The sequence below is a fragment of the Globicephala melas genome, chromosome 1 (assembly GCF_963455315.2).
Source record: "Globicephala melas chromosome 1, mGloMel1.2, whole genome shotgun sequence".
Lineage (NCBI taxonomy): Eukaryota > Metazoa > Chordata > Mammalia > Artiodactyla > Delphinidae > Globicephala > Globicephala melas.
The window spans coordinates 51,252,200-51,268,253 of record NC_083314.1 but is presented as its reverse complement, the minus strand read 5'-3'; the positions used below and the strand labels follow the sequence as shown (position 1 = coordinate 51,268,253).

Below are 16,054 nucleotides of genomic sequence, written 5' to 3'. Positions count from 1 at the left end.
GTTTCCATTTTTTCTCTAGCAGTGCTTGTGTGTTTACTTGGCATGGAAAAGCACTGTGGTAGTCCACACTACTGTTCACCAAATATCTCTTTCTAGATACATTATAGGATTGTACATTCTTTCCCTGTTGATGTTAGGTGTGGTCATGTGACTTTTTTGTCCAATAAAATGAGACCACTAATGACATGAAGCTTTAAGAGCAAGTACAAAATTTACCACACTTCCTTTATCCTGAGGCAGCAACTAATAGAAACACAAAGATGGAGCCTCCCTTAGCCTAAGTCCCTGAGTGAGGACAGCATAGTGCCAGGTCCCCGTCATATTTGACCTGCTCATAGACGCATAGTACATTTTGTGCCAGTAAGATTGTGGGGTTATTAGATAAGCATAACCTAGCTTATCATGATTAATATAGTCTTCACCCCAAAACAGTGGGCTTTAATGGTAACTAAAAGAATACAACAGATTTGATGTGCTGGTATTGGCCTAGTCTTTTTTTTCCTTCCTTATGGAAATATTTATTATACACAGCTTCTATAAGCTAATATTCATTACAAGGTGATTAGAGTCAATTCCATACATCAAAGTACTTTTCTTTGAATTATAGTCTTTTGTCAAGACATTTTGATATATTTCTATAAGATGTCCTTTCATCTGCCAACAGTAGAACTGCCAATTCATTCTTGCATTTATTCTTTTATTCAACAAACTTTTTTGAATGCCCATTATTTGCCAGGTGCTAAGACTAGGAAGATGTTCGAGGCACTCTAGATAGTTTGGTGGAAGTGGCAGAAGGTAAGCAGGGCTAAAAACTATAAGGCACTTTGTTCTTCTGAAGTCTGGGTGCTTCACTGGTTTCATACATGATACATACCTGTTTCATTTTAAAATAGTTAAACTACATTTAAAATTTAACTTCACAAGTACCATATCCAAGGTGACATAGATCAGATTTTGCCACTGCTGAGACCACCAACATATTACCTTAGAAGTTAGAAGTTTCTTTACCATAGCTAGTATAGAAACTGTTTAAGAAATAAAGTGCCATCTAAAAGTTTAATTCTTGGGCTTCCCTGGTGGCGCAGTGGTTGAGAGTCGGCCTGCCGATGCAGGGGACTCGGGCTCGTGCCCTGGTCCGGGAGGATCCCACATGCCGTGGATCGGCTGGGCCCGTGAGCCATGGCCGCTGAGCCTGCGCGTCTGGAGCCTTTGCTCCGCAGCGGGAGAGGCCACAGCAGTGAGAGGCCTGCGTACCGCAAAAAAAAAAAAAAAAAAAAGTTTAATTCTTGACATATATACACCATCAAATGTAAAATAGATAGCTAGTGGGAAGCAGCTGCATAGCACAGGGAAAGCAGCTTGGTGCTTTGTGACTACCTAGAGGGGTGGGATAGGGAGGGTGGGAGGGAGACACAAGAGGGAAGGGATATGGGGATATATGTATACATATAGCTGATTCACTTTGTTATACAGCAGAAACTAACACAACACTGTAAGGCAATTATACTTCAATAAAGATGTTTAAAAATAAATAAATAATTGTTTAAAAAGTTTAATTCTCCCAATTATCATAGAAGAAAAAATTTTTTATCACATTATCAGGTAGTTTCCAGCAGCTATATTTTACAAATTAAAAAATTAAAAGCTGAATTCTGTTTCTGGTCTTCATTATAAGAATCTGAGTATCTTTTGCAAAGGCAGTGCAGATGAGTTAGGAGACAGCAAGGTTCCCTTTTGATTCTTCTTCCCATCACTTTCTGCCTTTTCATTCTAGGGGTTCTTCAGCAAGCGCCTGAAAGGCTCCATCAAGAGGACCAAAAGCCAATCAAAGCTTGACCGAAACACGAGCTTTCGGCTTCCCTCCCTTCGCAATACAGATGACAGGTAGGAGTTCACTTGCTTAAAACAAAGAAAGAAATTTTACAGTGCATTTTGGTCTTCATTAACTTTGCATCAATGATAGTTGGAAAGATCCGATACAAAATTTACTTTTTTGTCTTGCTCATATTGAGGCAAGGTACAAAATATTGGCTTAAATATCCAACCAGTTTAAAAATCTTACAATATTGGAGACTGTGTGGATACCTAAGAACTAATTTAAGAATCGGTTGTGCTGTTTCTGTCGAATCAAGATCTAGTGGTCAGAGGTGTATCTTTCTTTAGTAGGATGACCATAAGGGATGACAATGGCTATAGCTAACATTTTTTGAGCACTGTACTAAGTGCTTTATATTCATTTTCTTGTTTAATCTTAATAATAACCCTGTAAGAGAAATATTAATATTATCACCATTTTATAGATGACAAGTCTGAGGAACAGAGAAGTTAAGTAATATTGCCCAAGGTTATACTGCTTAGTAAATAGCAAAAATGGTATTTAAACTTGAGCAATTTGGCTCTAAGAGTCCATGGTCTTCACTGCTGCATTGTTCATTGTGTATAGTATATGGACTCAGCCTCATTAATTTGCAGTCACATCTAGAAGATATGTATGAAAAGGAAGCCTGGATTTCAATAATTAGGACTACCAGCTTAAGCAAACCTCAAATGCATGGCTTGCTAAGGATAACAACCCTCTAAAATGATTGAATGTATGCTAGGACACATTTGTAATACTTCACGTCTCTACAATGTTCAAAATTTAGGAAATGGTACTTGTTGTTTCTTGACACGTCACCACCATCACCAGTATTTATTGAGTGCTTACTCTGTGCCAAGTATTTTTAATGTAGTATCTTCTGTAATATAGCCCTAGATACTATTATTATCCTCATTTTACAGATAAGGAACTAAGGCAAAAGAGATTGAGAAATTTGCCCATGGTCACACAGCTAAGAGTAGAGCTTTGATTTAAACTCATGTCTGCCTTTCATAATTATACTCTTATTTATACTTGGGTGTATGTTTGTTTGTTTTTTTACTTTTGGTAATAAGTCCATTATTTCCAGTTATCTGCATAACAAACAGAAATATAGATTATAATCTCTATAATGGCAGATTATAGATTTGCCAGGCAGAGAATTACTCTCGTTTTATATGTGAAGTAACTTGTCCCCCATACTGAGTTGATAAGAGGCTACTACTTTATCAGCTCTTCTTATCCTTGAACCACGTTAGAGGTGTTCTGTGAAATTTGGAAGTATGTTCAATTTGCAGTGTAATTGTATTGTTAAATATGTCTTTTGTACCTTTTTGTTTTAAGGTAATCATTAAAAAAAGATCTTTTATTCTCATATTTTTCCCTTAGATTTTACTCTATAGCACAGGGAACTATATATATATAACTGAATCACTTTGTTGTACAGCAGAAATTAACACATTGTAAATCAACTATACATCAATTTTTTAAAATTACTTTTATCATTCACACAACCATTTACATTTTATCAGTATGATGGATGAATAGTAATAATAAACACATATACAGTATGTACTATGTGCCATACACTGTTCTAAGCACTTTACATAAATGAAGTCATTTAATCAACACAACAACCCAGGTTACAGTCATGACCTCATTTTGAAGATGAGAAAACTGAAACAGAGAAATTAGTAAATTGCACAAGTTCACACAGCTTAGAAGATGGCAGTACTGCGGTTCCAATCCAAGAATTCTAGCTCTTAAGTCTACATTTTTTAATTTATCCTATATTGCCTCTCACAAAAAAGGCAGGTGGGGAGCATTTCTTTGTTTTAATTTGTAGTTACCTAATGCCTGCTAAGTTAAACATCTTTTCACAAGTTTTCTTCTTCTATGACTTGATTATTCATCCCTTTGCCATTTTCTGTTGAGCTATTTGTCCTTTTTGTTATGCTTTGAAGTAGTGCTTATTATTACTAGGGATTGTAAGCCACTATTATGCACGTTGTTAAAATTTTCTTCCAGTCTGTTTCTTGTGTTTTTAAATCATGTCTCTGAATTATATAGAAGTTTTAGATTTTCATTTGGTCCAACATGTCAGTCTTTTTCTTTGTTGGCTTACCTGACCAAATTTGACCAGAACACTGAACTCAAGAAGCCAGGGATCTCTTTCTCATTAAATTTCTCATTATGATGCTGTTCAAATCACTATATCTTACTTCTTCAGGAGGAGGAAATATTCTGCCTGGGGTATTAGGAGGATAATGAAGTAGTGATCATGATATTTTGAATTCTTCAGGCTTTTTGATAACAACAAACCTTATCTGCACTCATTACATTTTAAAAAGATAAAATTATCCTCATGAGGTCTGAGTTACTGCTTTCAGATGGCAGAAAAACAGTTGTAAATGAGTTAATTTCATCTAAAGAAGGTTTACTACATATGATAAGTAAGCTTTTCTGTGCAAAAGAACATAGGGTATTTTAACATGCAGACTTAATTGATCAAAAAGACCCTCCAGGTTTGTCTAGCCCAGTGATCTGCAAGTTGTAGACTCTGCTCTAAGGCCCTGATGGAATTTGGTACCAATGTTGCTTTGGGGATCAATTTATGATGATGCTTAAACTCAGAATTTCCTTTGTGAAGTTGTGGGGCATAGGCATAAGGAGTAAAACTTTGCCAAATAATATTTTTAAGAACCAAATTTCTTGATACACAGTAACATATCTAATTGTGACAGTTATGTACAGACTAGAAAGCCATTTGCTACCAGGGAATATAGAGTAACTAAAGACACAGCCCCAACCTCAAGGTGTCCAGTAGAAGAACTAAATACTCAGGAAGAAATGGTATAGGGGAGGTGAGATTACTTCTTGTTAGGTGGACCAAGAAAGACCTTAGAGGGCAGTGGCCTGTGAGTTGAACCTTAAAAAAGCAGGTATAATTTGAACTGAGAAACAGACACATGGAGAGAGCATTCCTCAGAATGGAAATAATGAGCAGAAGAAGAAAACAGGAAACTACAGAGCTTGAAAAGAAATACTGAGTAGTTCATGGTATATAAAGGAGTGAGGTAGGAAATGATTGGAAAGGTAAAGTTCCAATTTTTACATTGATAGGTAAAAAACTTTGTGTGTTTTTGTCTTAAAAATGACTCAGTATAAGAAACAGAAATATGAACTCCATCTTTGATGAAACTAGGATAAATTTGAATGATAGATTACTTAAAACTAGAGGAAGATCAGGGCTTCCCTGGTGGCACAGTGGTTGAGAGTCCGCCTGCCGATGCAGGGGACACAGGTTCGTGCCCCAGTCCAGGAGGATCCCACATGCCGCGGAGCGGCTGGGCCCGGGAGCCATAGCCACTGAGCCTGCGCGTCCGGAGCCTGTGCTCTGCAACAGGAGAGGCCACAACAGTGAGAGGCCCGCGAACCACAAAAAAAAAAAAAAATTAGAGGAAGATCAGACGTAGTTGCCTGCAGAAGGAAATTCTGAAAAAAAGTCTATCGCTTAATGATTCAGATCAGTTGCTAATTAACAGATACTCAAAACGGTAATGGCTTAAACAAAGTAAAGTTATATTTTCTTCACCTATAAGAAGTCTGAGGGTGGGCAGTCTAGGACTAAGGGTTCAGGGCTCTTTGTGGGCTTTTTCCTCTGCCATTCTCAAGGTCTTCAAGGATCTCTTTAGGAACACAAGTTAGCTACTGGAGCTCCAGCCATAGCATCCATGTTTCAGGTACCAGAAAAGAGGGGCCCATAAAAGGACACCTGTCTTCCAACCAAGTTATCTCCCTTTAGAGCAATTTCCCTGAAACCTCACCCAGTGGCTTCTCATTGTCACTTTTATCTGCAAGAGAGACTGGGAAATGTTATACATGGGTACGTTGTTGCCCCCAATAACACAAGAGTCTGTTATTAAGGAAGGAGGAAAAGATGGGCATTAGGAAGACAGCTAGCATCTCTAACAGAAGAAAAAGGTTGATTTACCCACTCACCCCCAGAACTCTGGAAAGATTCAGCTCCCACCCAGCTCTAGCAGGCCAGCAGCCAGGCGTACATTCATCACACAGCAAATTTGAGAAACTGAACCAGATAAAAAGACCTACAGATACCAACATTTATGTTCCTACGTTACAATGTCAGCTGGTAATTCTACTCCTAAGTATATCCAAGAGAAGTGAAAAACGTATGTCCCCACAAAAATTTGTAACACGAATGTTCGTAAACATTGTTTATAGTAGCCCCAAAGTGGTAATGACCCAAATGTCCATCAACTGATGAATGGATATACAAAACATGATATATCCATGCAACGCTGTATCATTCAGTCATAAAAAGGAATGAAGTACTGATACATGCTACAACATGGACAAACCTTGAAAACTTTATACAAAGTGGAAGAAGCCAATCACAAAACACCATATAATGTACAATTCCATTTATGTGAAACATCCAGAATAGGCAAATCTATGGAGACAGTAGATTAATGGTTGCCAGAGGCTGGGGATATAGAGCAGGGGAAAGTGATGAATGAAGAATGACTGCTAATGGACATGAAGTTTCTTTTTGGAGTGATGAAATGTTTTAAGCTTAGACTGTGGTGATAATTGTACAACTCTGAATATACTGAAAATGGTACACTTTAAATGGGTAGATTTTATGGTATGTTAATTATATCTCAATAAAGATGTTAATTTTTTTTTAAAAAACAACAGCTGGCCAGGAAGTACTCTGCAGTGAAACTCACTAATCTGTAAGCTCTATTCCAGCACACAAAGCTTCCATTGAGTTCTTTAGTGCTTTAATCTTAAATATAAACAGATGGCCAAGAATCTCCAGATATTTGAGGAAATTCTTCAACATGAAAGGCAGAGAGAAAAACAAATAAATAGGAGAGAGAAAAAAGAACCCGGAAGAAACAGAGACAATGCATAGAGCCAAAAACAACTTCAAAGCATAATAAATATTTTCAAAAGATAAGATAGTGCATCTATGAAACAATAAGATGCTATAAGAAAAGGAACCTCAAAGAAACAAGAAAGAGAGCTTGGAAATTGAAATATAAAAGCTCAAGTCAAGTCAATCTCCCAGAAAGTAGAACAGAAAATGAGAAAATCAATCCAGAAGGTTCTAGTAAAAGAAAAGTTTTATTAGAAAACTTTAGAGAGGAAATTGTCAAAGAAATAATACAAGAAAATTTCCCAAAACAAGAAAATATAAATATCCAGATTGGAAAGGCCACCAAATTCCCAATACAGTGAATGAAAAATGACAAAAGACTTTCCAACACACACACACACACACACACACACCAATTCACATCATCATGAAAGAACACACCACCAAGGCTTTAAAAAAAAAATCTTAAAAGCTTCTAGAAAGAAAAAATAGGTTACATACAAAGGAGGTATGAAAGGATTGCATTGGAATTCTCAATAGAATATTGAAAATCAAAAGTCAGTGGAGCAGTGTTTTCAAAATTCTGAGTGGAGGTTATTTTCAACGCAGTATTCCATACACAGGACAGTCCTTGAATGTCAGATGAGGAGTGTGGATTTTATTGTATAAGCAATGGGGGGTCTTTAAACATTTTTGAGCACGGAAGTGACCTAATCAGAATTGTGCCAATTATAGATTAATCCAACAATGGAATTTCAAATGACTTGGTTTACAGAGACTAAGTTTGGGAGACTGATTAGAAAAAAAAAAAAAAGCTATTGTAGGAAATAAGAAAGACTCTAAAGAGGGTAGTTGGCAGTGGGAATGAAGAGTCAGTGACAAGATAGGAGAAGCATTTTAGAGGCAAAATCAATAGGATGTCACAAAATCATCATTGTTCCAAAGCCATCTAATCAGATAAAAGCCAGTAAAGTGATTTCCTAGAATCAATATTGGCAGCATTTTCACATTAAAGCCATGTCATGTGGAAGGGTGTTGGGACAGGAGAAGACTCTGCCTTATTTCTGCCTTATATTGAAATGCACTTTGAAAAGTTTGAAAAACTAGGAAATACTGAAAACCCGTGGTTATACAGGATTGTCAGGCATTCCAGGATTTCGAATGCCTGTCAGGTTGCCAACCTTACTCTGGAAGTGCTACTTAAATTTACCAAGTCTTGAGGTAAAGATAAGCACATGGAATAGAATTTTCTCAACTCCTTCAAACGTCCTTCAAGTAAAAACCTTTGCAGTAATGTCTTCGATTCTGAGGCTCACTGACAAAGCATGGTTTTAAAGTAGTCCGCTTATTCTTTGTCAGGAGGATACCTAAGAATAAGTGTAGTGTTCATTTGTAGGGTGTATATACTCAGCTTCTTGAGTTTCTCCTAATTAGAACTAATTTTTTAACTCTCTTTTTTTTTAATTTGTATACTCACAAGAAGTTGTAGAGTCTTGCAAGCACTTCCCCCAATAGTGATATCTTATAACTGTAGTGTAATATCAAAACCAGGTAATTGACATTGGTACAATACTGTTAACTAGACTACAGATTTTATTTTTCACCAATTTTTATGTGCACTCATTTGTGTGTGTTTATAATTCTATGCAATTTAATCCTATGTATAGATTTGTGTAACCACCACCACGATCAAGATACAGAATTATTCCATTACCAGAAAAGAATCCCTCTGCTACTCTTTATAGTCATACCCACCTCCCCACACCCATCCCTGTCCCCTAGCAACCACTTTTTGTTTTCTACCTCTATGGTTTTGTTATTTCAAGAATGTTATATAAATGGAATCATATAGTGTATAACCATTTAAGATTGACTTTTTCTTTCACTAAGTAAAATGCCCTTGAAATCCCTCCAAATTGTTGCATCTGTCAATAGTGTGTTTCTTGTTATTGCTGAGTAGTATTCCATTTTATGGATGTATCAAAATTTGTTAACCAATCACCTACTGGAGAACACTGGTTTCTGATTTTTAGCTATTAGGAATAAACTGCTGTGAACAGTTGTGTACACATAAGTTTTCACTTCTCTGCAGTAAATACGCAAGCGTGCAATTGCTGGGTTGTATGATAAGTACTTGTTTAGGTTTAGAGGAAACTGCCAAACTATTTTCCAGAGTACCTGTACAATTTTACATTCCCACCAGCAATCTTTATGGGTTTTGTGTGTGTGTGTGTGTATGTCCCAAGACATTTTCACCTGTTTTCTTTTAGAAGTTTTATGATTTTTAGCTTTTATATTTAGGTCTATGATCCATGTAGCTAATCCATGGTTACTCTAAATCAAAGGTGTTGACTCCGAGCCTATTGGTGTTCACTTCGAGATAGTAATCAAAACTTCATACTTAGCCCAACCAAGCCAATTGCAGACAGTCTGCTTTTGGATAAGGGAGTATTATAAACTACTTACTTCTCTCTTCGCATCTACTCTTCACATCCAGCTTAACTACCCGTGGTTTTAGGTGCCCTCCAGATTTGGGGCAAGGGGAGAGACAGAAAGGAGGGGAAAGGTAATAAGAAAAGTTTTAGTACTATCTTAGCCTTCCATAATGCTCTCTGAGTCTGGCAGATGTTTAAAGCTGACTCTTCTATCATGAGGTACTTTGAAGAATTCTTCAGAAATGTCTCATCTTTGAGGAACTCTCATCTATGGTTCTTTTGAGTTTCCTGGGTACATTTCTATTCTAGGTGTTCACTTGCAACTCCTTCCACAGTTTCTAGGAAGGAATTTTTGCTGTCTAGTCTTCACCCTTCCAGTCCTCTGGTCTACAGGAAATATTCACACATCCTTTGCCCTGACAAACCTCTAGGAGTGCAGCCTAATCCAAAAGTATCAACTTGGGCTGTGCTACCAACAGTTAGTCATTTCTCATCCTCTAGATTTCCCAGATAAAATCAAACTCCACCTTGTAGGCATTCCCTACCAATATCCCTTGTGTGTGTTGGGGGGAGGGGGGGATGGGAGGGATGAGCCTCACAGCTTTCTCCAAAAATTATCTCTCACAAAATCCTTTCCCTTCTCCATACTGTCACCACTTTTTATAGTCCTGCTCTGACTGAAAGGTTCAAGGTAATGGAATAGGTTCCAAAACATTTCCTTTGTAGATTCTACAGTTTGGTACTTCACTGCAGCATGCACCTGTTTTACCTTAGAGTCTCAATTTGAAACTTCAATTTTAATATCTCATCACATATGTATATAATACTTTTACTAATCTACAGTCTTGAGCATAACATACAAAATGGAACATGGCTCTGTCCATTCCCTAACTCTCAGCATTGTCTCCTACCACTCCTACCAGAAGTCCATCATTTACTTACTAAACTGTTTCATATTTCTCTACTTTTAATCTTGCTGCCCTCTCTATCCCAAATACCATATCCTATTCCTACACCGTGTCCTTTGATATGCAGCAGTACCCAAGTCAGGAGTCATATGCTCCCTGACTTCTTTTCCTTGTTCTTCCTGTGCATCATTCTAGACTAAGCATCTGCCCCATATACCCTACCCACCCATGGCCAACTGTATACACCTTATTATAGGACTGACTGCTTTCTATTGAATTTATTTTTTCATGTTTCTGCTTACTGCAGCAGATGGGAAGCTCCACAAGTGTACAATCTTTGTATCCCCACCCCCTACCACCTGCCTGTCCTATTAAGGAACTTAATTTCTTGGCCTGAAACAAAAGGGAAGAATCCAAACAAATTCCAGATAATAGAGGTGAAGAATCTCCTTCACTCTGGTGTACTTGGATAGAATGACAACTTCTCAGAAATTATTAGATTCCAGGCCATTAATTAATCAATACAGCCTAGCTGTATTGATTAATTGAAACTAGATTATAGTTTCCCTTACCAGTGTTTACTGATATGGACCAGTTAAGGAGCCCTTAGTTTTGTGAACTAAAATACAATTGAAGTTTCTAATTATGTCATGATAGCATTTTAAATTCATTAGAATGCTTTATCTTAATAGAAAAAAATTATTTCCATACATTTATACCTTCTATCTTCATATTCTTCCAGCAAGGAATATATTTGAGAATAGCTATCCTAACCTAATAGTTTACATAAAATGAACTAATGCTTGTCATATCACTTTGAAAAACTATGTTTGCAATGATAGCCCCATTTGTATGGTACTGTAGTTTATGAGATATTTGTAAAATCATAGATGATTGTGTTTGATTTTCACAATAACTGTGGGAGGTATAGGAACAGAAATCATTATCCACATTTTACAAATGAGATAACTAAGGTTTAGAAGGAATAAATTATTTGTTCCACATCACATGGCTAGTGAGTGATTTGAGCTGACATGAATACGTAGGGCTTTTGAGTCCAAGTTGATTGCCTTTTCCATTATCCTCTTTGTTGCATGTGTTGATAGGAAGCCTAACCTGCTGAGAAAATGATTGAGAAAGAAGGAAAGATCAAACGGAAAAGTCATGCATACACATATATATACACACAAACATATTCAAACAACTTTTTTTTTTTTTCCCGTTCGCGGGCCTCTCACTGTTGTGGCCTCTCCCATTGCGGAGCACAGGCTCCGGACACACAGGCTCAGCGGCCATGGCTCACGGGCCCAGCCACTCCGCGGCATGTGGGATCTTCCCGGACTGGGGCACGAACCCGTGTCCCCTGCAACAGCAGGCGGACTCTCAACCACTGTGCCACCAGGGAAGCCCCAAACAACAACTCTTAATAAGAGTAGAATACTATGCAGTAATAATCAGTGAGTCAATTTATGGTCATTATATTTTCACGATTTGGTAAAATATAAAGCAAACTCCCTACTATGCTCCTATCATCTTCCCTTCCCTCCAAATCCAAGTGGTTTGGATGAAAAATTAAAATAGAATCAGTAAAAGAAAATATAGCTGGATTTCTTATGCTCTTGGAATGGAAGAACCTTTTCTAAGCATAAACTAGGGAAAATAATTACAAATATGACAGAAAAAGTACTAATTTACTTAATTTACGTAATATTTATCAATACATATCAGTTGTTAAACAATTAGAAAAATGGTTTAAGAACATGAAATAACAGTTCATAATTCACAGAAAAGAGAACTGAGATTGCCAATATACATGTTTAAATGTTCTCAACCTCATAACTAAAGAAATTCATACTAAAGCAATAGTATAGAAATGAAATACCCTTTTTTACCAATTATACTGGCAAAGATGTTTGAAGTGTAGCCATATCTCATTTTGGTGATAGTGTATAGAAACATGCACTATTGGTAGGACTTTAAATTGATGCCATCTATTATGGAGGATAAATTAGCAATATCAAAACTTTAAATGTATGTGCCCTTTGATCTAGCAGTTTCACACCTGGAAATTTAAAGCATGAATACGTGCACATGTGCTTCAAGGTATATGTACTAAGATACTTTTTGAACGTTGGTGGTGATCACCAAAAAAAAAGAGAAAAGAAAAGAGACTTAGATGGTCATCAAGGATTGGTTAAACTTCTATAGACCCATATAAGGGAATTCAGAGTGATCATTAAAAAGCGGCAATTTATATCTATATGTTCCAGTGTAGACAAAATTCCAAAATATACTCTTAAGGAAAAAAAGTATGGTAGAATCTCATTTGTATGTGTATACATACATACACACACACACATACACACACATATATGTATATGTATAATATTTGGTTGTCTGTGTACAAAAAATTTCTGGAGGGGTCACAAAAATCATTAATAGTATTTTCCGTAGGAGATTGAGGGAGGTACCCTTATTTTTCACCTTCTGTCCTTCTGAGCTCTTGGCATTTATTACCGAAAGCATTTATTACTTTATTATTTAAGGGGAAAAAATAATTAGAGAATACCTCCTTCAACCCCATTTCAACCTCATGCCTCCCTGTAGCTGTTTCCCAGTTGTCACCCCTTCACCATCAGACTTTATGAGTTAGTCTCCACTTTCTCATATCCCATTCATTTTCTCAACTGTCTGGAGTCTCATTTTTGTCCTCGTCATTTCACTGAAACTGCTACAGTTATCTCCAATTATCTCTCAGTTCATATACCCAGTGGCTACTGTTAATATTTTAACACACTCTATCTTCTACAGTAATGGACAACCATCCTTTTAAGAGTTCTCTTCCCTGGGCTTTTATGATACTTGAGTCTCCTGGTTTTCCTTCTGTCTTTCAGATTCTTCAGTCTCTGCTGTCAGTTTTGTAGATTTAAATGTTAGCATTTCTCAGTCTACATGTTCTATTTCAGTATTCACATTGTCTTAGTCTGTTGAGACTACAGTAATAAAACATCATAGACTAGATAGCTTATAATCAACAGAAATTTATTTCTCACAGTCCTGGAGGCTAGGAAGTCCAAGATCAAGGTTCTGGCAGATTCAGTGTGTGGTAGGAACCTGCTTCTTGGTTCAAAAGGCTTCCTTTTCTCTGTGTCCTCAGATGGGGGAATGGGTGATGGATCTCTTTGGGGTCTATTTTATAAAGGCACTAATCCCCTTCACGAGGGCTCCACCCCCCTGACCTGATCACCTCCCAAAGGTCACACTTCCTGATACAATCACATTGGAGGTTAGCATTTCAACATACATTTTGGGGTGAGACATTCAGTCTGCGGCAAACATCTACTCCCATAGGAACCTCAAACTTGTACTAAACTTGATTTTATTTCCCCCCTTGGTTCAACCAACATTGCCCCTCACTTCCCATCTCTGTAAAGGACATTACCATCTTTCTACCCAGTGGCTCAACCTTGACTCTATCCTCTCCCTGATGCCTCCAGCATTGCAGTCATTAAGGCCTATTTACTGCCTAATTACCCCCAAATCCATCCACTTCTGTATTTCTGCTGATCTAGTTTGTGATCTTTACTCAGGTTACTATCATAACCTATGAACCAGTCTCTAAGTCTTTCATTATTTCTCTCTCCTCTGTGTACCCCTGTCTTTCTCCACTTTTTAGCCAAAGTATACTCTTGCCAAGGCACACATCTGATCATGTCATTCACCTTCCACCACCCACAACCTTTCTATGTCCATCCACTGGCCTTGTGATCAAATTGGAACACCCACGTTACTACGGGTCCCATCATGGTATCTCTCAAGCCTCATTATTCCCCATACCTCTTCTCTCAGCCCCAACACACATCCACACTGCACCAGAGCCACACTGCTGAATTCTTTTCAGTTCCTCAAACACCCCAGATTTGTATGTTCTCACTACAGGCCTTCTCACATGCTGGCCATTCCCTCTAGAATGCTCAGTACCTCCACATCCTCATAGAGCTAATTCCACTCCATCCTTTAGTTCACAACTTCACATTACTTTTAACTCCAAGAAACTTTCTTTGAATCCCCAGCTGAAGATCCAGGACCCCTACTAAGTGCCCACAGAGCCACTATTGGATCCTTTTTCCTAGATCTTATCCCATTGTATTATAATAGATTTTTAACTCACTAGATTATAAACTGTGTGTGAGTACAAGGACCTTGTCTTTCTTCTTCACCTTTGTTTCCTTGCGTCGGTATCTAGTATAGTGCCTGGCACATAATGTACACAAAGTAACTATTGAATGGATAGATGGATTCATACATATATTCATTTATTCAACCAAATAATGGCTGAAACTAATGGGAAAGCAAATAGTCATGAATTTAGGGATGATTAGAAGTAAGTGTCATTGAACTTCATCCGTGTCTAACTTCTTTTTTTTTTTTTTTGGCCTCGCGGCACGGCTTGTGGGATCTTAGTTCCCTGACGAGGAATTGAACCCATTCCCTTGGCAGTGAAAGCACAGAGTCTTAACCACTGGACCACCAGGGAATTCCCTCTAACTTGCTTACCCTCTTTTCACCCATACTTAATTTTATGGTAACGATGAGGCTGAAAGCCTAAATTCAGAAAAAAAAAAAAAAACCTGATCTTTCCACTCACTCTTACACTAGTAAGTATGTTAATTGAGTGGTTTATGAGTGTGGTTTGGTTTAGTTTCATGGTTTTTTTTTTAATTCAGTATAGTTGTGTTTACATTGAATTTGTTTAATAGGCACTAGTAGATTTTATTCCATTTGCAATTTAAGAACAAAAAAAGGTGTGTTACAATATGGTACAGTTTCTGTAAGGAGATTGTTCCCTAGTGCCTGTCATATTGGAGGCTGGTTGAGTTTTCTGCCCTTCAGAACATGTTTTAATATTTATAATCTTGTCTTCATCCTGTGCTTGTCTTAATTGTCTGTATACATGTATATGTACCAAAAATAGGTTGAATGTCGTTTTTGACTGTGATGATAAATTTCCTTACCATGAGTTTAAGTGAAAACTCAGACTGACAAACATCCTTCTTTACCATTAGCAGCTGGGTTCATTAGACTATCCTGTCAGAACAGAGGCTGAGAACAGAGAGAAGGAAGATCAGCAGTACATGTTACGTTTTCATAATAGCATTTTTTTTTTTTTTTTTTTTTTTTTTTTTTTTTTGCGGTACGCGGGCCTCTCACTGTTGTGGCCTCACCTGTTGCGGAGCACAGGCTCCGGACGCGCAGGCTCAGCGGCCATGGCTCACGGGCCCAGCAGCTCCGCAGCATGTGGGATCTTCCTGGACCGGGACACGAACCCGTGTCCCCTGCATCGGCAGGCGGACTCTCAACCACTGCGCCACCAGGGAAGCCCCATAATAGCTTTTTGTGTGAGTGGTTGTATGGTATTTTTTTAAGTAAACATAAAAACCAGTGAGTAGTATAAGCAGTAGGGACTGGCTTTAACTGCAGCAGGTAAATCAGTGCAGCTAGGGCTGTCAGGATCCTCGGGGGCACATTTTTTTTAGCACACAAGCAGAACTCTGATGAATGAGCTCTAATTTCTTTCTTTTCTTTTTTTTTTTTAATCCAGGTAGGAAAAGCTTTATATTCAGTACTATAGGAAAGGATCTGCTCTTTCAAACAGAAAACATCAGTTGGATAGTTTCACAGATACGAGGTTGAAAAACAATAAAATCTGGGGAGCAAGTAAAGCTGCCTTTTTCCCAAAGTGAAAGCTCAGATGCAACTTTTAAAAAACTGATTAGACCCTTTGTAAGTTTATTGGTAGAGTATTAGGATACTGAATATTATTAATTTCTACCTGGGAAATTTTCAAACAAGGTAAAGTGCCTTAGGAACACATACTGGTGAATACAAACGTATATTGCTGTACTCAGTTTATGGCTGAGCTGTCTTTCCAAGAACTCAGCAAAGC

The 16,054-nt window shown here is 37.6% G+C and overlaps 1 protein-coding gene across 6 annotated transcripts in view; it reads left to right on the top strand.

The window, feature by feature from the left end:
• The window catches only part of RASAL2 (RAS protein activator like 2), a 385,368-nt gene that overhangs the window by 323,766 nt on the left and 45,548 nt on the right, over positions 1 to 16,054 (top strand). For all 6 annotated transcript variants that reach the window (XM_060295897.2, XM_060295908.2, XM_060295903.2 and 3 more), the window contains one exon: positions 1,775 to 1,884. In XM_060295897.2, coding sequence (XP_060151880.1) covers positions 1,775 to 1,884 — 110 coding nt within the window. The remainder of the gene's footprint in view (positions 1 to 1,774; positions 1,885 to 16,054) is intronic.